Below are 22,541 nucleotides of genomic sequence, written 5' to 3'. Positions count from 1 at the left end.
CTCGCTAGATGTCACTGAATATCTAACGGGTGTTTGACATTAAATGCTTGGGCCTTTTTTCTTCATATAATCATTTTTTGTTCAGCTTACAAACATAACTGTTCTGGGACAAGTTGCAAAGTATTTTGCTCTGTTGTTAGAACCTCGAATCCCAACCTTTTTTTTTTTAAACTGAAAACAAATGAGTGATACCTACATGCTGTCTCTAGCTTGATTTGCATCTTCAAACTTGCACTTGCAGTAAATTGTAGTCTGGAGCCGGTCCCCAGGGATCATTGTTTTTCCGTTATTCAAATGCTGTCATGGGTGGCAATTATTAGCAAAGGCCTCCTTCCATCAATTTTCTTACCGCTCTTTCCAGTAAAGGGTTAAGGGGGAGCTGAAGCCTATCACGACAAGCAAAGGGCGCAAGGCAGATTACACCCTGGACGGGACACCAGTCCATCACAGGCACTCACAGACGCAGACACCCACACACTCACCCAAGGGACAATTTTCCCAGAATCCACTTTAGTCCAAAGTATGTCTGACGAAGGATGAAGTGCGACGTCGCCAAATGGGGTTTCTCCCGCTGGAAGGGACTTTGGGCCCTGTGCGGGGCATAATAGGAAAAACTCAATGCCCTGAGCTCCTGTGGAGGACTGAACAACTGCAGTTTCAGAGCCTGGACAGGGAAATGACATGGACAAAAGCAAGCGGTAGGGCTTAGAGAGACTCTTTCATTGTGCAGTTCCTGCCCCATCATCCACTTGCACTGATCGATAATGGACAAATCACCTCATTTGGAAAGTTTTTATTTGATGTTAGTCTAATAATTTGTTAGAATGTGCACCTATTGTGAAAGGTTTTTTGTGAAATAGTTTATTCTGATAAAAAAAATGCCTGATGAAACCGGAGCACCCAGTGGAAACTTATGCAAACACATATAAACATGAAAGAACATGTGAGCTCCACGCAGATGGCACCTTAGGAATTGTATTTAGGGCCTCAGCACTGTGGGGCGTTAGGGGAGATGTTTTCTTTCAAATATTAGGTTATGTATTAGACTTAATACAACAGATACTCAATTAAGGACACAAAATTGTCTATTTAATTGCCAAGCTTTTTATGTCCCCTTCCTTATCGACACAATTGTTTACTCTTTTGTTTTCTATAGCTTGTTATTCACTACACTGACACATGCTGTGAGCTCCATAGACCTGCTCATCTTTCTTCACTGTTTGCTTTGTGTTTTCAGAGTGCTCTCTGCCCTGCACAGAGGATGTACCCACATGCGGTGACACATGCGACAAGGTTCTCGAGTGTGGACTCCACACGTGCTCGATGCGTTGCCATCGCGGGCCATGTGAGACGTGCCGACAGGTATGCAGCGCGGAAAAGCCTTTTTCTATCCCCTGGGCAACGTTTAGAAACGTCAGGGGTGGCAGCCGGTGGTGGCCCTTTCTTTCCTAACTTCAAAAATATTCGGAAAGGAAGTTGGCGGTTCATTTTTTTTTTGTGCTTAGAGGGCGACTCATCTGAGGAAAAGCTTTGCTGATGCCTATTCGTTAGAGTCTTTAAGAAACTGCATGTTCACTGACCCTCTTCAGTCAGTTTGGCACTTTCAAACTAAGTGCAGTGTCCTTCTTTGGGAACATTTTGTTAACTGTAAATTACTGACCAGAACCTGACATGTTGTACAAAAAGGTTTTGTAATTCTTCCAAATGTACGGGATTTAATTTACATACTTGAGATTTAGTTTTAGCAGAATTAGTACTGTTCTGCCAAATGCAGTGATGAATGTTATGAAGATAAGTGAAGACTGATAAGATAGCTTGATCGACTATTTGGGTCATCTTGGCTAGCCTCAGTGAACTCCTGTCATGAGAAGCTTGTTTTCTTTTTCTTTATTATAGACTGTGTGCATGCTTCCTTAAACTTTGCAAAACAGATATGCTTCTACTCCAATAGAGGGTGCAACAGCTCTTTATATCTACACATTTTTGTTTGTCAGACCAAAACTGTGCTTGTTCAAATCATTTATTTGTACTAATGCTTAAGAAGTATTCATGTTTTTGAACAAAGTAAAAAAATAGTTGACCTTTTTAGGGATTGTTCATTTGGGACTTCTGTGTACTTCTATATGAATAATTTCCCGTTTATTTATAAAGATAGGTTTGGTAGAACTTTTCTATGAATGGAGGATTAGTTGTTGATCTAACTGTTGTACTGCATTAGGTTTCACGGTATATATTGTAGATCTAAAGTAGTTTTGCATACATACCAAATATGGGTTAATTAATTTACGGGTCATTAAACCATTAAATCACACTGATCACTATAACACTAGCAATTAATTTTCAAAGTTTCTATCTTAATTTATATCAAAAGGCCCCAGGAGTCTGTACGTTTTTGAGTGCTGCTTGAAGCAAAATTTGGAAACCACATGCCATGTTAAATAATTGCCTCACTGAATAAGAATTTCATATTCAGAGAGTTACAGATATGATTTTATTGTGAATATATTGATAAAAGTATGGCTTTTTGTGTAAGTTTAAAAAAAAAGTAATTGGTCCGTCTTTAGTACAACTTTTATGTCCACATTTTCTGCCTATTAGCCACGTGTGGAAGGATGTTTTTATGTGAAACGCATTATACAGATGGGGACAAGATTAGAGAAGTAATGGTTTTAGGTTTCCATCACCTTAGTGGTTATTGTATGCCTGCCAGTGCTAGCGAGGAACCCGAGATGAGAAAGCAGCATGAGATGTCAATGTTACCATCTCCATCTGGGGCCTGGGTGCCATTCAGTGTAACTCGTAACGTGTGCTATTTTCGGTCCGGCTTGGTTCTGTTCTAATCATGCATGGCTTCCGTTCTTGCGGGTGCTTTGTTTCGGCAGGAAGTGGAGAAGCAGTGCCGCTGCGGAAAGCATACCAAGCGGATGCCTTGTCACAAGGAGTACCTGTGTGAATCCAAGTGTACCAAAACCAGAGACTGCCTCCGGCACCTGTGCAAAAGAAAGGTAGGGTCTCGCCATGACATTGGAGACATTCCCACTCAAAGTTTGTGTGAATAAAGCCTGTTTAAAATGCAAACCTCAGGATCTCAGCGGCTAAAGCTTGACGGAAAGGACCAGAGTCCGTTCTGACAGTGCCTGTATGCACAGGACCAGAGTCCGTTATGACAGGGCAGCCTATCACACAGAAGTGGAAACGGAATCTGTCAGGTTGTGACGTTGCTCACCATGCAATCCTGTGTGAAGCTGCTGACAGCCAAAATGGGAGAGTAGTTAATAATACCTTTGGGTGCCTGTTGGGTTTCTGCACAAGTAAGGAGGATCAGATGAAAACATCATTTTAAGGGGGTATTTACACTAGAACAAATAATCCTGATTAAGAGGACAGGAGCATGCATTCCAGTGTGTTTTTGCAGTGGAAACGCTACTGAACACATTTTGAAATGCATCTTTAAAGTCTCACATATACAAGATGGTATAAGTAATGTATGCAGTGTACTTTTTTTGCGCTTATGTGAAAAAAGTGGTTGTGGCCTATATACACTAAGATGCCACCCACCAACAACCTGGACATGACATCATAAGAGCTTTAAGATGTCTTTTTTTCAGTAAAGGCTTCTTTCTTGGTACTCGCCCACACAGGGCCAGCTTTGCGTATGGACTGGCATATTGTCGAATTATGAACAGTGACTCATAACCGGGTGGTCTGATCTAGGTAGTGTCTGGGTGGTATGATGCACATTTCATTTCTGAATGATTGACTTCCCTATACTGAAAGGGAAAAGTGAAAGTCTAAAAGGGAGCATAAAAGAAGATTTTCAACTTGAAGCAAATAAAAAAGCATTAGCCTTATTTTTAGATCTGTATTGTATATTCTATCACACTGTGATGATGATCGTGATGATTGTTTCATATGCCACAGTGTTGGCAGGTCTGCCAGAAGGTCTTACAATCTTCTGTTTAGTTTCCTCATTGGACAGAAAATCATCTTTTGCTTCATGGATGTATAAACGCACCAGTCCAGTACTGAGTGTATCAGAATTTTAGTGGGATGCTTCCAGAATGTAGGCATAAAAGTGCCTGACAACAAAACCTTTTAAGAACAATAATTATAATTCCTTGTGTTTATATAGATTCATAATATAATATATAATATAATATATTATATATATTCATCTGATAGGAGCTCAAACCGCTTATCATATAGAAGTGGACACACTTTATCCTCCTCAGAAGCCCATTATGTGCCAATCAAAGTGGAATTTAGCCAGGATACTGGGGTTAACATCCCTTGAAAACTGCTGTGACCAGTTAAAATTAAATGTCAGCCGAAGGAAGACACCTCGTATAGCACTGTAGCCCCAATCACCACACCATGGAAATATGTTTGGAAATTCTGGTCCAGAAGGAAGATAGATCCCTACTTGTCCACCAGTACCACTTATAACAATAAGCTTTTTTTTGCTTGTAGACCTCCCTTCCTAGTGCTGACATGGCCCAGTTTTAATTAGTTTCTGAGATCTGAAGAGATTAGGTGCCAAGATGGCAGAGAGTGTCGTCTTGGAGCTTAGCATTCTGTTGTAGAAAATTCAGCTCTTATTTGTGTGGTTGGCATAGTTAGGAATAAACCAGGTGCATAATTCTGCTCTTGGAGGATTGCAGTTGTTTTAGGTTTTTATTCTGCCCATGTCTGTGTGACTATCTTATTCTTTTGGCTCAGCTGGATCAGTTAAAAGGGAGCTGCAGTGGTATTATTGTATTTCAGGGTTAGAAAGAATCAGCATTGATTGTGAATACATCTCTTTTAATCCAGTAGAAATATTACTCTCGATTTTAAGACCGTTTTGCAGACAAATACTACTTGTTAACTCTGCATGCAGACCATGTTGGAACATTTCTGGGGTGAAATGTTTGCTGCGCAACCTGTACTTATTTGCTCGTACATCACATTACGTTAGTCATTACGGAGACTTGTGAGCAGGAAGGGCTGCTTCACGTCACAATCTGTGGGAGCTCTTGCCCGTGGTGAGACAAGGGGGTTGCAACAGCGTGGTGACTTTCACAAACTCCACATTTTTGCGCTTAATTCAGAATTTGTAAAATTATTCTAGAACATCACTGAATTTATTTTGTTACCGAGATTTAATAACTGGTCTGAGAAATTGGGACTGCAGTTCCCCTTTAAAGAATTCTCAGTAATTTGAAAGAGATCGATGAAACCTGCTGAATTGCAGCCCTCCAAGACAGGTTTGTTTGGAGCCTGGTTAAACCTTATTTCTTTGCTTGTTGAATTACAGTTTGACCCTCTGTTTTTGAACTGTTAGCACTACTGCTGTATTAGATGCAATTAGTGGGTCTTTAACCCATGTCTTATAACGTGTTGCTATTTGCACATGACAGACATGTCTTTTCCAAACCATCGCTACAGCTGTGATGACAGTGCCCTTTCTATCCATGCATTTCACAGCAATTAGAACACCTATCTCGATAAGACCCGTCTGATAAGGGAGAGATTTCACTAAGTGAGAGATAATATCTGACGCATCAGGGTGATGGTGTGAAGGATTATAAACAGCTGTTTCTGCCTTTGAAGTATGAAGTATATATATATACACTGTGCAGTATGGTAAGTGGACAGCAAAATGTGAAAATTGGCACCATAGCTGGAAATTTGATCACTTTTGAAACAACATGACAAAATTACTCTTTTCCGCATATACTGTGGTACCTACAGAAGTCCAATCACATTTGTGATATCCATTCTCAGTTTTTTTCTCTTTTTTTCTCAAATTCTTTAAGGAAGCCAGGCAAAAACATTTTATAATCTGATTCTAAATAAAAACATTTCTTAGACTTTTGATATAAAGATATACAAGTATTTGTGATAAAACATTATGGAAGTGCACATCCATTTAAACTGCAGGATATTTTACTGAAATCTCTTGCTCAAGGGTGGTGATCATTCACCACAATACAGAAGTGACTTTGAGTATTGCAAAACCGCTAAACCATGTCATTAGTCAGAGACTTGTTCACAGGTGATTTAAGCAGTCTGATATTAAACCAATTAAAATACAGAAAAGAGCAAATGCGCTCTGCCTATGAAAAGAACATTCTATCTAGTGTTACATTGGTGGCTGGACTAAATCAGCTCTCTATCACTTGCTGTCTGGGATATTCACGGTTGTCAGTTTCTAACTTGGGAAGGTGTTGTACCCAAATAAATTCCACCGTGGTTTGGGAGGTCATGGGTCGTGACACCTCGCCAAGATTGATGTTCAAGTGTGAAAGTCTGGGCAGGAGTGTAGTTGCTACTCGAACTCTTCTTATAGTGATTGATGGAAAAACTGACTGCATGGTGTTGCATTAACCAAGTCACAAGACCTCATGTGCTATCCTTTCTGCAGCCTTATGCTGCTGTGACAAAATTTCAGATGGACAACGCCTGCTCTTGTAACAACAGCTTTCTTGGCATGATGAGAATGGGACAGCTATGCATGGATGCCTTAGTTGCAAAACTTTAACCCCATCAAACTTTTGCGCAGTAAGATGTGATGGTGTATGGTATTTAGGGTGCAGAAACCAGTGAACAGGAACCTGCGTGGTTCAATGGATGGAACAGAATCCCACAAGACAGCATTTGTAATTTATAGATGTACAGCTTGTATAGCTTGACTCAATGAAATGTGAGCTCACCAGTTGCAAAACAAAATGATAACATTCTAAATTCTTAGTTTTGTGATATTTTAGTGGTAGATATACTTTAGGCATTAGTAGAATTATTAATTCCACTTGCAAAAAGTCAAAGATTGGTTATGCTTGTTAATGGGAATATCTGGTGGGCATCTTATCTAAAGATGGTTGACAAATATGAATGCTGAAGTTACACTGTGCAACAGAGATTGCTGAAGCGGACACCAGGATCACTAATTATCTTTTGAGAGTTAGCAACCAAGTTCAATATTTCAGCCTTGGGTTTTGCAAGACATGTTTATTGTCGTCACTTCGTATTCTTCTTCGAAATTTTAAAACTACTTGTATTAATTAAGCCCTGTCCTGCTTTTGTAATTTTTTATGTACATTATTATGCTGTAACCAGTTGTGTACCATTCATCACATCATATGCTAGAGGCTTAGCTGCACATAATCATGAAAGCAACTTAAATGCAGTCTATAAAATATGAAAGTATGGTTTTGTCATGATCAAAAATGAACACTGAAAAAAACAGGTAAAGCATTATAACACTGTTACAATGTTGTATTTTTTGTTTTTAGGTTTTTCCTTTATTTAGTCAGTAGGTACAGTGTATGGTACTGCACTAGTGTGTATATATGGCATATTACTTTAAAGGTGGTGTGAATCCTTCAATGTCTTAAACAAACAAAAAAGCATGTTTTATTATAACTGTTATGTGGAAACGTACTGCCATTAACTGTGTGGTTGTGTTGCTTGACTCTTCAGTGCTGTCCAGGAAACTGCCCCCCGTGTGATCAGAGTTGTGGCCGTGCCTTGGGCTGCAGGAACCACAAGTGTCCCTCTGTCTGCCATAGAGGTGAGGTCACACAGCTCTACCAGACAGTGGATTAGAGCAGGTGTTTCTGTGGTGTCTTCTGTCATGTCCTTTGTGTGTTGAACTTAACATTTCTTAAGTGGTTTTCTTAATAGGCTTTTAACTAGTGCTACTTTCTAGATGGAATTTGGAAAAGGTTGACCGTCTACCATTAATTTTTTTTTAGTGTTTTTGAATTTTGTTTTTGTTTGGTGCGTAATGCCATAACTATAAACATCATATTTTAGCATAATGAGAAAATGTGTCCAAATGAATGTCTCCTTTGATAAATCGGATCACACAGCTTTTTTTTCCTCTTTGCATTATGGAAGATTGAGGGTGGTTTGTGTAGCTGGTAGGACTCTGGACTCTTTGGAAGGGTTCTGGTTTTGAAAACTACAAAGTGTGGATCTTTGATTAAATACAACAAATATGAATAAACTACTTATGAGGGAAAAATGGGATTTGGTTCCCCAATAACCTTCTATGCTATGCATCGTTGACATAGTTTATTTGTAACGTTGTTTTTGTTCAAGACATTTAACGTAAATTTTAAAACATTTAAATACAACCCTAAGAAGAAAATTACAATAAACACACATTAACAAAAGAAATTGTCTAGGATAAACAGAACATGAGGTCGAATTCCTTAAGCTCAAGTAGTGCTCTTCTTTGTGCACAAGCAATAGTTAAAACTATTAGTTAAAACAAATAACACTTTGTAATAACTCGCATCTTGCAATAACTTGCATATATGAAAACATCCAGTGTGACAAATATACAATAATAGAGGAAATCTTTTGCACAGTATCAGTGGGGAGGAGAACAGTGATGAAGCCAATTCACTTGATCAATCAGTTCATAGATGGGAATTATTAGGCCATGATTGGTAATGGCTGGGGGGGGCAGTTGGCCAGGATGCTGGGGTAACACTCCTAGTCTTTTTAGAGAAACACCCTGGGATTTTTAATAACCACAGAGAGTCAGGATCGGTTTTACCTCTCATCCAAAGGACGGCTCCTTTTCCCCGTCACTATACTGGGGCATGAGGACCCACACGGACCGTAGAGTGCCCCATACTGGTAGCACTAATACCTCTTCCAGCAGCAACTTTATCTTTCCCAGGAGGTCTCCCATCCAGGGAGACATTTTCCATCCATCCTTTTTCTAAGTGCTTCTTCCAGTTTAGGGTTGTGGGGGAGATGGAGCCTATTCTGCAAGACTCTGCAAAACAGGACACAGCCTGGATGCTATGCCAGTCCATAACAGGGCACACAGGCATGCAGTGTACCTACCAATGTGGTTTTGGACTATGGGGAGAAACCAAAGCACAAACAGGAAACCCACATGAACACAGGGAGGGCATACAAATTCCACACAGATAGCACCGCAGGCCCAGGTTCAGAACTGACCCCTGGACCCCAGCACTGCAAGACAGTAGTGCTAATCACTGTACCACATGCTGTCCAGAAATGACATTTTATGATACAAAATATGTAAGAAAGCAAATAACAAGCGACAACCACAGAGTGTTCCTGTGAGTAATTACTTTTTGAATCAATACGTCTTTCGTCAGTATTTGCAGCACTGTCTTGGCTCTCAGGAACTCTGCAGTCTTGCTGATTTTTTTACCAGTCAGAGATAAAAACTAGCATTTAATTGTTTAATTTATAATTCAACCTTACTGTACCAGTGTGTTTTTTTTTTTGCATATTAATACAGCAATTGTTATTTCAATAAATGAAACCATTTTAATAAATGCTTTTCAGAGACTGTTAGGCTGCTGCGATACCAGAAGAGGCCTGATGAAAATCTCTTGTGCTGATGCCAGTCAGCCACCATTATTTGCTAATTAGGTTCACTGGAGGACAAGACTGCATGATGAGTTCAGTGGGGCTTGAGGTTAGATGACGAATGTGGTCTTGAGTTTCCTGTGAAAAAGAAAAATGTTGTATCAGAAATTCTTGATTACTGTGGACATAGTAATTTCTAAAATCAATTGTCTAACACAAGAAAGAAAGGATTATTACATGACCTTTAATTGATCTTTTTCCATTTTAAGTATGTATTTTGACTAAGTATCCTTAATGTTTCGATTAGTATAATCCATGTACAGTATATTTTAATCAAAACAGGATTCCTAATTGTGTCAAAATATTGCAAACCCAAAATTAAAAGTATTATTTATATGGAATATGCAGAGATATTTAAATTGGTAATTAACTTTTTTGTGCTTGATGGGCTAAATGCTCTCTTCTTTTTTTCTACTTTTTCAGTTTTGAAATACTTTGTTTGCCTTTGTAATAAAAGGGCCAACAAACTTTAGAGTAGCAGGAGAAAGACTCCTTTAACTAGGGCAGTTTTTCTGTCTAATCAGTAAGACCCTTTCTGGCTCCCTAATGGTCTTTGATGGAAAAAAAGTGCTGAAATGTGCATGCCTTTCTGGGTTTTCTGTTATCATGCTGATGAAAGATAAAGAACAGGTAAAGTGATTTCTTTAATAATTCATGTTTCATTTGATATTTAATTTGCTGACCTTTAGAGATGCTTTTTTGAACACACTGGAGATACCCGCACAGAGTTAAAAGGTTTTTCAGTAGTTAGAACGATAGGTTATCAGCTATTCTTTTTCCCTTTACAAAGTCTGGGCAGTTTTTAAAGGGCATATTGCTGAAGGAAAAAAAAACATTCAAATTACATCTGCTCCAAATGTCGCCCTGGCATGAAAAACTATCTGTTAACGAAAGCTTTTTTGAGATTAGTGTTCCTATTAGCAAAAATTGATACTATGGCATTAATTTTTTCAGGTCGTTAATGTCTTCGCAGATGACTTAGGAAGTTTAGTTGGTGCTTTCATAAAGAGGAGTGTCTCAGACATAGATATTGCTATTCTCTTTGCTTTCTTGTGCAACTCAATATATTACCTTTAATGATATGATCAGCAAACTTAATAATATTCAAAATTCATGCACAGCAAGCCAGTATCAGCTCCTGCTTAGAATAAGAAAATAAAGGACCTGTGCTGGTATAAAGAGGTATAAAGTCTGTTTTATTACACTGATAAGTTGAAATTGAGGCATGTTTATAGGTTTTGTTTGTTAGGAGTGGATAAATAGAAAAATATCCCCAAACAATTCAATTTAATCATTATGAGTTTAAGAAGAGAATTCTTGAGCCAGAACTGAGAAGTAGAACTACTGTAGTTTATGTGGTAAGAATATCTATTATGTATTCATTTAAATAAAGTAAGTGCACAATGTTGATTTGTGTACTGTATATCCATCCTAGGTGTGATGTTATTTAACCACAACACACACCCTGTAATGTGTGATTTATTTTAAAAATATCCATACAGCATTGTTGCTTTTTTAGAATATGTTTTCAGCTGCACGTCAATAACATTAATTAAATCAATTGGAAAAATGACCAACACAGCTTTTAATGAACTGTCAGTTTTGTTGTTTTTAAGATTGTAAATTCTAATGTTATAAAAGCCCAGATAAGTTCCCTATGTACTTCAATCCCTACACAGCAGATGGTAATTGTCCTGAGAAGCATGGTGTTTGTGAAGGTCTGGGTCAGACAGCAGGAGCCTTTTGGGCTATAAAATGGAACCTGTCTTTGAGAGATATTTAAAGGGGAACTGCAGTGCTCTTTTTATATTTTCAGAGTTAGAAAGAATCAGCATTGATGAGTACAGTTCACACCACAAATAAAGTCAAATGTGCACAGTAACATGTACAATCTCCAGTTTACATCACAGAATAGATAACATTTCCAGGTATGCGCAGTGCCATGCTGCCGTCATTGTCTGCGATTCAGAATGAAGTATCAAACATCAGGGGAGGTGAAGTGGCCCTATTACATTGTAAACAAACAGACCTGTGAATACATCTCTTTTTATCCAATAAAGAAATATTGCTCTCGACTTCAAGACAGTTTTGCCAACAGATATTACTTGGTGGGTAACTCTGCATGCATTTCACATTTCACATGTTCCAATCTGTGGTGAAATGTCTGCTGCACAACCCATATTAATTCGCTCATACATCACATTTTATCACATTCCATTAGTCATTACAGTGACTAGTGAGCAGGAAGGGCAGCTTCACATCTCAATTCTTGGTCTAAAGCATTCTGATGCTCACAGATTCCAAAAGCTCCTTTCAGAGTTTGACTATACACAGAAATTACAAGGATGACTCGTAGCTGTAGTGAAAAATGAAAGCTACACTTTCCTCAAATGGTGTTGGGCCTCTTACTCTTTATGATTCTGTTTATGGTCATACTGAAGACGAGAACTACAGATTGCAATCTTTGCCCAAAGCTTTTGTGGCTATATTTATATTGCCCTAATTTGGTATTGCTAGTTGTTAACTGTATTGGCTTCAGTGTTAAAAACCTTTAACCATTACAGGGGTGGCTGAAGACAATCAAGGGTTGCCTTCAAAGTATGAGCCATCTGCCATTTCTCAAGCTGTGAGGTCAATGCACATCAGTTGGGGGAGTGATGTTGCATTCATTAGCAATACTGTCAGCCCACAGGCAACACACAAGTGTTGCTGTTAGATGGCAAGCCGAAGAAATCTTGGATGACTTAAACCCACTGTTCTTGGTCTGTAATGCTCTATCAATCCTAGTTACAGGCAGTCCAGATGCCAGCCAGCAGTGTCGTCATTGAAAGCCTCTGCTTATGCTCTGATCAATTTCCTTTGCTGGTTAAAATGCTTGCAAATGCCTTATTAATATCTTTAAACTAAATCCTGGCACTAGCTAGGGTAAGTCTTTACAAAGATGGTTTGAGATTGCAGTCTGGCAAATGTGTGAAATTAATTGGTAGTCTTGTTGACTCCCCCAGAACCAACAAGACTTCCTATAAAACAAAATATGTTCATTGTTGCTGTACACAAGTGTACAAAACAGTTTGTTCGTAAGCTATTAATCACTGCAGGTTTGAAGAATGCCTTTGATTTAATTAGGCTGCCTTGAAGTTTACCAAGCTATGAAAAAGATGCATATTTGTCAGAGTCCATCGGAGTTGTGGACTGATTAGGGTATCTTGTCCTATGTAGGCAGCTGCTATCCATGTCCAGAAACTGTCGATGTGAAGTGTCAGTGTGGAGCTACTGTTCTAACTGTGCCGTGTGGCAGGGAGAGGGCAACCAAACCACCCAAGTGTAAGGAGATCTGCAGGTCAGTATATTCTGTATCTGCTTTCTTCATTTCACATTTCTTATTGTGTGTTGCTGAAGGTGTTGTTTTCCTGTAGCATATTTTTTTTTTCTTTAAAATGTGTGAAAGATGTTGTGGACTTGACTGTCTCTTTGTACTTTTTCTAAAAATGGTGGCAGTTGTAGTGCTTGGGGCCGTATATTGAAACTGGAATTATATCATTTTCATTGTCGGCAGAACTCACTAAGAGATATGTTTAGACATTGGTCCAGCACTGACCCAGCACTGAAGTGGTGGAATGGAAACAAGTGTAATAGTGGCTGATTAATCAGTCTTGTGTATAAGGCAGATATTGAACAGTTATTCTGTTTCTCATTAGAAGATGTCAGAGCTCTGTTTTTTGCTGATATGGGTTAAAAGAGATGGGGAAAAAACATCCCCAAAGACCCCAAAGTGATTTGCATATAGAAGAGTACCTCACTATATATTAGCTGCGGTAGAGAAGTAAGAAATTGCATCTCTATTTGAAATTAGGGAGAACTTTAGGTTGACCAGATTGTGCAAATGGGAACTGGATGTTGAGGTTAACATTCCTACTCTTAAGGGTCCTGTGGGACCATTTAGTCACAGATAAGAACCTTAATTTAATGTCTTATCTGAAGGATTATTATTGGCTTATTATTAGAAATACAGAGTTTAGAGGAAAATTGAATTTGAATTAACCTGAATTAATTTTTAATTAATATTTTTGGCGATACCCTACACCCCTGTGCCTGAGCCTATATGGTCCCATACTGCAGGAGCAGTTAGGAGTTCAACTGACATAACAGTTATGTAAAATACTATTGTTAATTTCCTGGGCATTGCTCTGCTTCATCATGCTTGAATACCCAAGCACTTTTTGCTGAAGGTTGTTGTGCCCTTGATTGTCATATCTGCTTATTATTGAAGACATCAAGACGTGGGAGTTTGTTTTACAAGGACAGACCTTGTTAGCATGGGGTTGGCAGAGATGTGTAATTAAAATACAGCAGGTTACATACTTTGGGTTGTATCCAAGGTTTCGGGGTATAAATGTGCCTATTTCCAGTGGTATTCCTGGATACCAGAGGAAAGAACATGGACAAAAATCACTGAAAATGTCACAAGTACTATTAATAGTGCCCTGTGTCTCATTTATGTAGGAATCCACCGACATGTCATCACGCCAGTCGAGAGAGACATCGCTGCCACTTTGGCACCTGTCCTCCGTGCCAACAGGCATGTCAGCGAGTTCTGAGTAAATGCGGGCATGTCTGTCCAGCCCCATGCCATGATGAAGTGATGCTCAAGAAGACTGTGAAAGTAAGGGGAAAACAGAACTGCTCTTCAGACTACCGAATGTGTGACTGCTATAGTGAATCAGTTAAAAATCACCCTAGAAAATTCCTAACCTGTGCAGTAGGAAAACACATTTTAAAAACTATTCAATTAAAAACGTGCAACATTGTGCTTGATAGAAATTTAACTGTCAATTTCATATCAAGTAGTAGAACATGAGCTTTCAAATTAGGATGAAATTTAGACCTACCTGCAGTGTGTTGTTAGGCAAATACTACCAGTGTTGACTGGAAGATATAGATTTTGCATAATTTCTGTGTGAATGGGTTTTTTTTCATCCTGCCACAGACTCAAACTGTGTGAACAGGGACAATTTGAGTCATATAATTTGGTTTTATAAAAGATAAAAATTAACAACATAAAGACATGGGTGAAGAAGTCTGACAAAGCAGTCTTTGTGAGCAAAAAAGTTTGTTTTTTCACCAAAAACATATACAGTATAGCACAATGAAAGAAGTTAATTAACATGAGTGAAACTGTAATTTAAAATTAAGACTTTTCTTTTAATTCCCTTTACCAAATTAAAGATTAGAGAAAGCTACACTAAGGATTATTTGATGGCAACCATTGAAATTAATGATGTTTTAATGCAAGGACCTGAAATGAAGGAATTAAACATGCATTAAAAGAATTATAATTTCGAAAACGCTAAAGCTAAAAAACAGAGTACTTTTTTCTAATTAATTATCTTATAACCATAGAATGTGTTGTAGAAGGAAAAAAAATAAGTGTGTAACAAATTGCCCAAGTGGCAGCATGACTTACTCAGTTCGCCATACTGCAGTTTCAAACTTCTTCTCTATACGAGAGTAAAAATCTCAACCTGTTTCTGTTTTTGTGTTGGGCTGCTAGCCTCAGCTTGCAGGTCCATGGGAGCAGCCCCCCGAGCCAGTCTTCGTTCAGACGGCCTTACCGTGTCCCCCCTGTCAAGTCCCTATACCGCAGTACGTATACGATTTAATTAATCGCTCCAAGGTGTTTCACTCTTCACATCTGGTGGGGAAAACTATCTAAGATGAAAGTCCAGGCTTCATTTATGTCTAATGATAGGAGAGCTAGAAAATCAATTTTGGTAGCTGTAGGGTTGATCAGAATGTGGCAGTACATGTGTTTAGACAGGATTTAGCCGTTTAATTTTTTGCTAAATATCCCTGGTAGTGTGGCTTTATATGAATGAGTCTCACTGAAGAAGTAAGCAGAGGTCCTCTTATATGCTAAGTATCCGGTACTACATCAGCAAATTAAAGTATTAAGACAAATAACGATGTGTATATTTAATGTGTACTTTATGGTACAAGGATTCTAAAGTGTTACAAAGGAACAAGTAAAGGTTTATTCCATGTTGAAATGCAAAAAAAAAGGTGTCTCACACTTGAAGAAAGCTCCACAGCCAAACTATTGTGTTTCTTTTCTTTTCAGCATGAAATCAACCTCTAACTGTTCCTTTGCAGCCTATGCATGCTGACCCAGATACCTACTTGATATTCTTTTATGTTAGTTGCAAACAAAGCCAATAGTAACAGTCATACAGTAGGTTAGTGTTTAGTTAGCAAAATATTTGAGGATCATGCTGTGATTTCAGGTAGCGTTAATGACTGGTTTTGATCTGCTCATAGAAGACATCTTATGTTATACTATAAAAACTTGCTTGGACAGCAAAATCTTTTCTCACATCTCCTTATATGTTAAAAGTAAAACAAATATTGTTTTTTTGGTGGGATGTGCTGCTTTAGCATGGACATCGTATTAACTTTTAATTTTAGTAGAAGTGTGATTACTGGTTCATTAACAAGAATGATTTTGAAGACTTAATGTTAATGCTGTTTATTACTTTTAACTTCTTACCTTTTGGTTGTAGCCATAACTAACCAAATTGTAAATTGTCTGGCATATTATCCATTTGAAGGGAATGTACTGACTTATGTTTATGCCATGAAAAATAAACACTATTACTAAAATTGCTTTTGTGATCACAACCTTTATAAAGACACTTGAAAAGAGACTGAAAGCTATAACAAAAATATTCCAAAGATGTGCTAATAAGCTTATTTTATTGCAGATATTTTAGCTTTGGATCTTTAGCATTTTGTTGAAACTCATGTTGAAATGTCCTGTCTGAATTTTTACTTTCTGTGTTTGCTCTTCACAGGGCTTGTCTTGGAAACCATGAGGTAAGTGAAAAGGACTCCCTTCTGTGAAGCCAGCCATGGTTCTAAATTAGGATTGGAGAAGAGTCAGTAGCAATATAGAGTTCCCACTTAAAAGATTTTGCCACAATTAAAGAAAATGAGTGAACAGGCATGATTCTGTTGAAATCAGGATTGGCATAATTAAGGTGAAAGCAAGGAAAACTTTTCTTGAAAACTTGAATAAATATTTGTCAGGATGGTATCCAGTTATTTTGCTTTTTAGAATTCAAGTGTCATGTTTGAGTATTGATTTGATTTAACATATTATATGCAGATTCAGCATCATTACCTATAATTTAGAAGAAGACTGGAAATGTATTGTAGTTATTTAATGTTCTTTAAATGAATTTCATTGCAATATATAGACTTATATTGTGAGATTTTATAACCTAATTGTTAGTTGGTTAATTCTGGTTCACCTTTGAATATCATGGGATCCTAAAAATGCAATACCGAATTATGACTCTCTAGTCTGTTCACTGTATAAAGCCTTTTGTACTGAGAGCTTGTCATAGCATCATAGCAGGTTTCATTTGACACATTAGGGGAGGAGAATGATATTTTTGTTTTTTGTTACCATTAAAATAGTATAACTTCCATTTATGGAACATCCCCATGTAGTTCATACACCTGTAATTAGGGTCACAAATCTTTGGAAAACGTTTTTAAAATGAATCCCTTTGAGTTTAACTAACCCGCGAGTTACAAACATCAATGGTCTGAGGCCTAAAGATCTGTAAGTTAAACACAATCTTGATTGTGACTTAAAATCATTTTGAAATTTCCATTTTCTAGTGAATAGATTCCATCACTTAAAAAATTCTCACCCTGATATAAGGTAAGCAACCATCCCACCTACATTCTTCCAGTTTATGTGGAATGACATTTAAAATTACACTCCTAAAATACCTAAGCAATGTGCACTGATGAAGGGGATTATACAGTACATGGGCCGGATGATTTAACATTGTCCCTGTGGAATAACATAATGACATACAGCAGAGTACCTGTTCTGAATGTCTTATGTTGTGAACCTAAAAGTGAAAATCTAGTGCTATTGTGTAAGCAAGAAAATACTGAACATTTTTCCCTTCATCAAACCAAAGTCATTTCTGTATGTTGAAATGGGGCATTTGCTTGGCAAACTGTAACTGTTGCTTATAGCAATTGTGTAGATGCAATACTTATAGGTCTACATCATCACACATGTAGATTGATATCTATGGTTTCTTGCTGATTGTTAAAGTTTTTATATACTGTACCAAGGTCTGTGTTCTGAGGCTGTCCTCAGGCAAAAAGGAGAAAGTGCTTTTCTGTAGTAATTGAAACAAGCTTAGTCCTTAGTGACCTTTTATGAGGAGAGAGAAAATGAAATGCTTTGCAAAGTTGCTTCCTGTTAGTGTCTCGGATACTTAATATATTTTAAGGCTTGGCACCACAAAATGCTAATTTTCCAATTATCAATTTAATTTTAAGAACAGGTTAAGTGAGCAGTTCGAAACTATTTTAGTTTTTTTCCTATTGTTGCCCTTTCCTGTGCTGTGGCCTTTAAATATGCAGATATGGAATTGTAACTGCAGCTTTTCCTGTAAATAGGAAGGAACAAGCAGTCTCCATTTGTTTCATGTGCTCCCAATCAGTTTATAATAGAGTCTGAAAGGTAAAGTGCAGTGTGCCTTACACATCCTGTTGATAAGCGAAAGGTCACTGATTCGGTTTTGCTACTACACTTGTATGGGAAGATAACAGTGGTTGGTTTATTTATTTATTTTAATCACCTTTTTTGTTTAGAATGTCAGCTCTTCATGAATGTTTGTCTAGATGAGGTGTTTGCTTTTTATTTAGTTGTATATCAAGTCTCTAAGGACCTCACAAGTGAACAGTGTAATTTTATAGTGTCTGGCGCTGTTATGGTAGCCTCTGCTAACAGAGACCATTGTTGTTGCAGCTGCTTATAGGCCTTATAGTTTAACACAATAAATCAGCCAAGTCATCGTATTCTGGATTTTTTTGTGCACTACCCATTTTTTTTTAAACTAAACCTGGATTAAATGGTTCATACAGCTAACTTGCACATAAAAGAGCTTTCAGCTACACACCAAGAAGCCCTTTCTGGAATGTTTGCTAAATATGGTAAATTAGATTTTGCCCACTTAGTGCAGGCTGGAGTTTTTAAGTTCTGTTTAACAGTGGAGTAATAACTGCATGTGGCCAACGGAACAATTCTAGCTCTTAATGATTGATTCTACACATGACAAAGGGACAGAGAATTGCGAAATTTGATCATGTCAAGAAAACGGGAAAACCGTCCAAGGAACATGTTGAGGGTTGGATTGTAGTGTTAAAGATAACTGATGAAGAGAGACTCTTAATACCCATAAATACACTGTATACAAAAGTCAGTTGTAAAGATTTTTGGCCCAAACCGTAGTCTGTGTAAAAGCCTCTGCTTATCTGTACTTAATTTGTCAGAACTCGCCAGAGTTGAGCACTGGTACTCAGGAACCTCTAAGAGCAGCACAGGCTTATTTGGAATATGGAATATTTTACAGGCATATTTAGAATCTAATACAGAACAGAATGCAGAGAACCATGATTTGCTGCTCACACTGCTAGTGTGGATTACAGAATTGACTACAGTGAGCATCTAAGAGGATCTTGACCTTGGATGCAGATAAACAAAATTCAGTCTAAATGCTTTAAAAATTCTTTTAGTCAAGATTAGCTTTTTTTTAATTGTGAATTTGCAACTTGTCAACTTGCATACTTGTCAAATATACCTTTTCCAGTAAAACTTCAACTACTAATTTCAAAATCAGATGGAAATGTTTCAGAAATAGAGTAGGCCTAATAGCATGCTTTTTTTATATTTGTAATTCCAAATTCATTTTTAAGTTACCTTTTAAGGCATGTTATGGACAGTGGTAATTAACAATTGAGTTTAAAGTGCATCACGCCGATGTTATGCACTTGTCATGGTTAAGCACACCGGTATCTTCTTTGTCTCTTGTCTGTCAACTCACTGCCACTTGCATTGAGCTCCAGCACTTCAAGATTTACAAATTAAGCATTGTGAAAAGTTTAAGAAATCCTGATTTCCACTGATGATATAACAGTGGTGATTAACTATTACATTTTACACCTTTTCAATGATGATCATGTAGATTATATGTCTGTATCATATTAGTAGGGTACCTTTTGATTAAAAAAAAGTGGTCACTTTTTTTCTACAGCTATACAGTGAACACTAGTCAGTTAACCTAGTTCATTTAATTACTCACCAGTAAAATATTACACACTGTGATCTAGAATTATCTAATTATAATTATACGTTTTAATCCTTACATATCACGAATATGCACATATCCTTTTCAGAATCAGGTTTGCAGATGATTCCTTTTATCTGGTATTTTATCAGAGTACTGTATATCTGGCACACTGATACAGTATAACTTCTTGACTTTTGTGTGTGTGCACATTAGCAATCCATCTTTAATATCACATTTACATGCACAGTTGCTGTGGATCTCAAACATTTTTTCCTGCCTTTATTTTCTCTTTGCTTTTCAGAATTTCAAGGATAATGATCATTTCTTATTACAAAAATATTCTCCCTTTTTAACCAGGCAGTTTGATTTGAAGAACAGTCTAATTGATCAGGCATTTTCTCATTTAGGTATTCAGCTCAACAAAATAAATGTTTTTCAATAGGCCTGAGCCAAAGGTGTCCCCAAAGCCCTGTAGATTTTTTATTACTGGATTGACAAGCTCACAGTGGCGTTGGGAGCAAATAGACTGCAATCACATTTGGTATTTTCTTTTGCCTTTCAAACACTCACTGGGTACATTAAATTGCTTACTTTTTGCTGTAAAAACATTTTCACATAGTATAATCATGGTACTTGTATCTCAGTTGGGTTGCTATGAGGCCAAAATGCTTTTATAGTTAATAAAGCGCAGGGGAGTTTGTGCTTTACTTGGGAGGGACATTCATTAATCAAAGGGCTGAAACAGGCAATTTCAGGAAAAAACAAACAAACAAAGGTTCTAGGGGCTGATTAATAGTTTTCTTAGATGATAGTGTCTCATTCAGAAGTTGCCTAAAACAACAACTTAACAATTTATAAATAATTAAAAGGATGTTTATGTTGGCTGTAGGTTTGTCATTGGAATAGTTTAACTTGAGCTCTAGGTGGTATAGTGTTGTCTAGATTATAAATGTACACATTTGACAGTATTCAAAACCAAGAACATAGCAAAATCCAACAGTTTTCAACTTACAAGTGATATCTAATATTATAAAACCTTCACACTATTAAGTGCCTGTTTGGGTGCCAATTCTTATGCTTGTTTGCTATCGGTGGACATTCAGTTGAAGTTGAAACCATGTGGTGTTGAGTCTTGGAAAAGCAGTACAGTGATCATTGCTGAGGATGTTCCAAAAAAAATCAGGAAATTATAAATCACTTGCTGTAGAACTTAAAATTGTTTTGTAACACTGAATAATTAGGCTAATCAGACAAAAGGATGTTCTGTCCAGAGAACTGGAGTCAAGAATATTGACTGATGTTTAATAATCCTTGCACATGCATTGAAGTGGTCCCTTTAGTCCTAAAGGCAGTGTTTGGAAAATACTTTTGAAAGTACCACTTGCATAATTAAGAATGGGTATCACTGAATTAATAATATGCTGTGGATGGGAAGGACATGTTTTATTTTTATATTTTTTGGTGATCTTTCAGAGAGTGGTTAAAAAAATGACTTATTAAACCTGATCGGTTTGTCATATCGGAATGTACAGTTCTGAAAACACTCTTATCCCACTTGGATTATCTATGGGTGTTCCCAGGATTCCTAGCACAGTTCCCTCCTAAGTTGTAAATATACAAAGCCAGCTTCGCTGTAATCTTTTCTTTGACTTGAAATGACTCGTCAGGCAGTGTGGCATCTTAAACCTGCCATACATGAATTGGGCATACGCCATGTACAACACCAGCTAAGCTACTGCTCTGTTCTTGGATAGGACATGAAACTGCCATCACATCTGTTTCACAGGCCTGAAGACCATTTCAACAAAACAAGGTGTAAGTGTAAGGCCAACTTTATCAAAGGACATCATACCTTCCTTGAAACTCAGCATGAAAATGCAGACTTTCTTTTTCAGAAGTACTGCCCTGCCTTTGCCAGGTCTTATGAGGAGTTTTGTGTTTTGTTTTTCAGTAGGGGTCTGGGAAACAACAGGATTCTTCTGATGTTTTGGAATTTTTACAAGAATTCAGTGTTATACATACCAGAAAGAGAATATTTGTCTTTATTGCAAGCTTTCTGCTTCCAAGATTAATATTATTTTGTCTTTGTGTTACATGAATGCGCCACATCAAGGACTGGATTTATTAATTGAGTTTCTTTAATAGTAGGATGCTATTCTCCCACAATAAGCTGGACATTACTTCAGATTTAATTTCAGATTCAGATTTAAATGAAACTTCAGATTTTTTGCTTGAAATTCACCATCTGACTTGTGACCTTATGCCCAGAGATGGGCATTTTTTTTTCTGAAACCACAAGCACCTCTGTTATTGCAGAGACAGAAGCCATTCAACTTATTGTGTGGTTCATTAAGGCCGTTTTGTGCAAGAGGGTTTGAAGACCTATGCAATCATGACCATTTTTCTTCCATATTATGAATTTACTTATTTGAATGTATGGACTACTTTCTGTATATAAAAAAGTGCTACTTCAGATTTGTCACAACTGCAAGCCTTAAGACAAAATGTGAAAACCGTGCAAGGATCTGAATATGTTTGTAAGGCACTGTATTGTGCTAACCTGTAAAGGATGTTTTCTCCATTGGCCATTGTTTTTTTCTTGTGCATTATTGCAGGTGAGTCCCTTGCCATGCCATGCTGTGGGCCCATACTCTTGTAGAAGGCCTTGTGGACGGCTGTTAGCCTGTGGCAACCACACCTGTGCCAGAGAATGCCACAGTGTGACTCTGCCTGACAGAACAGAGGACAAGCAAAAGGTATGTGCCACGTTTGAGAGTACATCATGTAAATCATTGTGTTTGACTGTATAAAACCCAGAAACTTATAAAAGTTTAAACTAACCCATTGCATTGCAAACTACATAAAACCAATATGATTAATGCAAGATAAAGCATCTGGAATATATAAGCATGGAAGTGATAACTGGATTATCTGGATTACATTTACTAGGAAGGCTCAGAGGAGGTTGACAAGGAAGAGAGT

The 22,541-nt window shown here is 37.5% G+C and overlaps 1 protein-coding gene across 1 annotated transcript in view; it reads left to right on the top strand.

Annotated features, from left to right (window-relative positions):
• Positions 1-22,541, top strand: part of nfxl1 (nuclear transcription factor, X-box binding-like 1) — a 60,364-nt gene that overhangs the window by 15,266 nt on the left and 22,557 nt on the right. The window contains exons 10-17 of the mRNA XM_088922552.1: positions 1,238-1,362; positions 2,883-3,005; positions 7,462-7,552; positions 12,622-12,742; positions 13,906-14,065; positions 14,954-15,045; positions 16,251-16,272; positions 22,175-22,315. Coding sequence (XP_088778678.1) covers positions 1,238-1,362; positions 2,883-3,005; positions 7,462-7,552; positions 12,622-12,742; positions 13,906-14,065; positions 14,954-15,045; positions 16,251-16,272; positions 22,175-22,315 — 875 coding nt within the window. The remainder of the gene's footprint in view (positions 1-1,237; positions 1,363-2,882; positions 3,006-7,461; positions 7,553-12,621; positions 12,743-13,905; positions 14,066-14,953; positions 15,046-16,250; positions 16,273-22,174; positions 22,316-22,541) is intronic.

The sequence above is a fragment of the Atractosteus spatula genome, chromosome 1 (assembly GCF_055471065.1).
Source record: "Atractosteus spatula isolate fAtrSpa1 chromosome 1, fAtrSpa1.hap1, whole genome shotgun sequence".
In the NCBI taxonomy this organism is placed as follows: Eukaryota; Metazoa; Chordata; class Actinopteri; order Semionotiformes; family Lepisosteidae; genus Atractosteus; species Atractosteus spatula.
The sequence above is the reverse complement of the archived record's forward strand: the minus strand, read 5'-3'. Positions and strand labels throughout refer to the sequence as shown.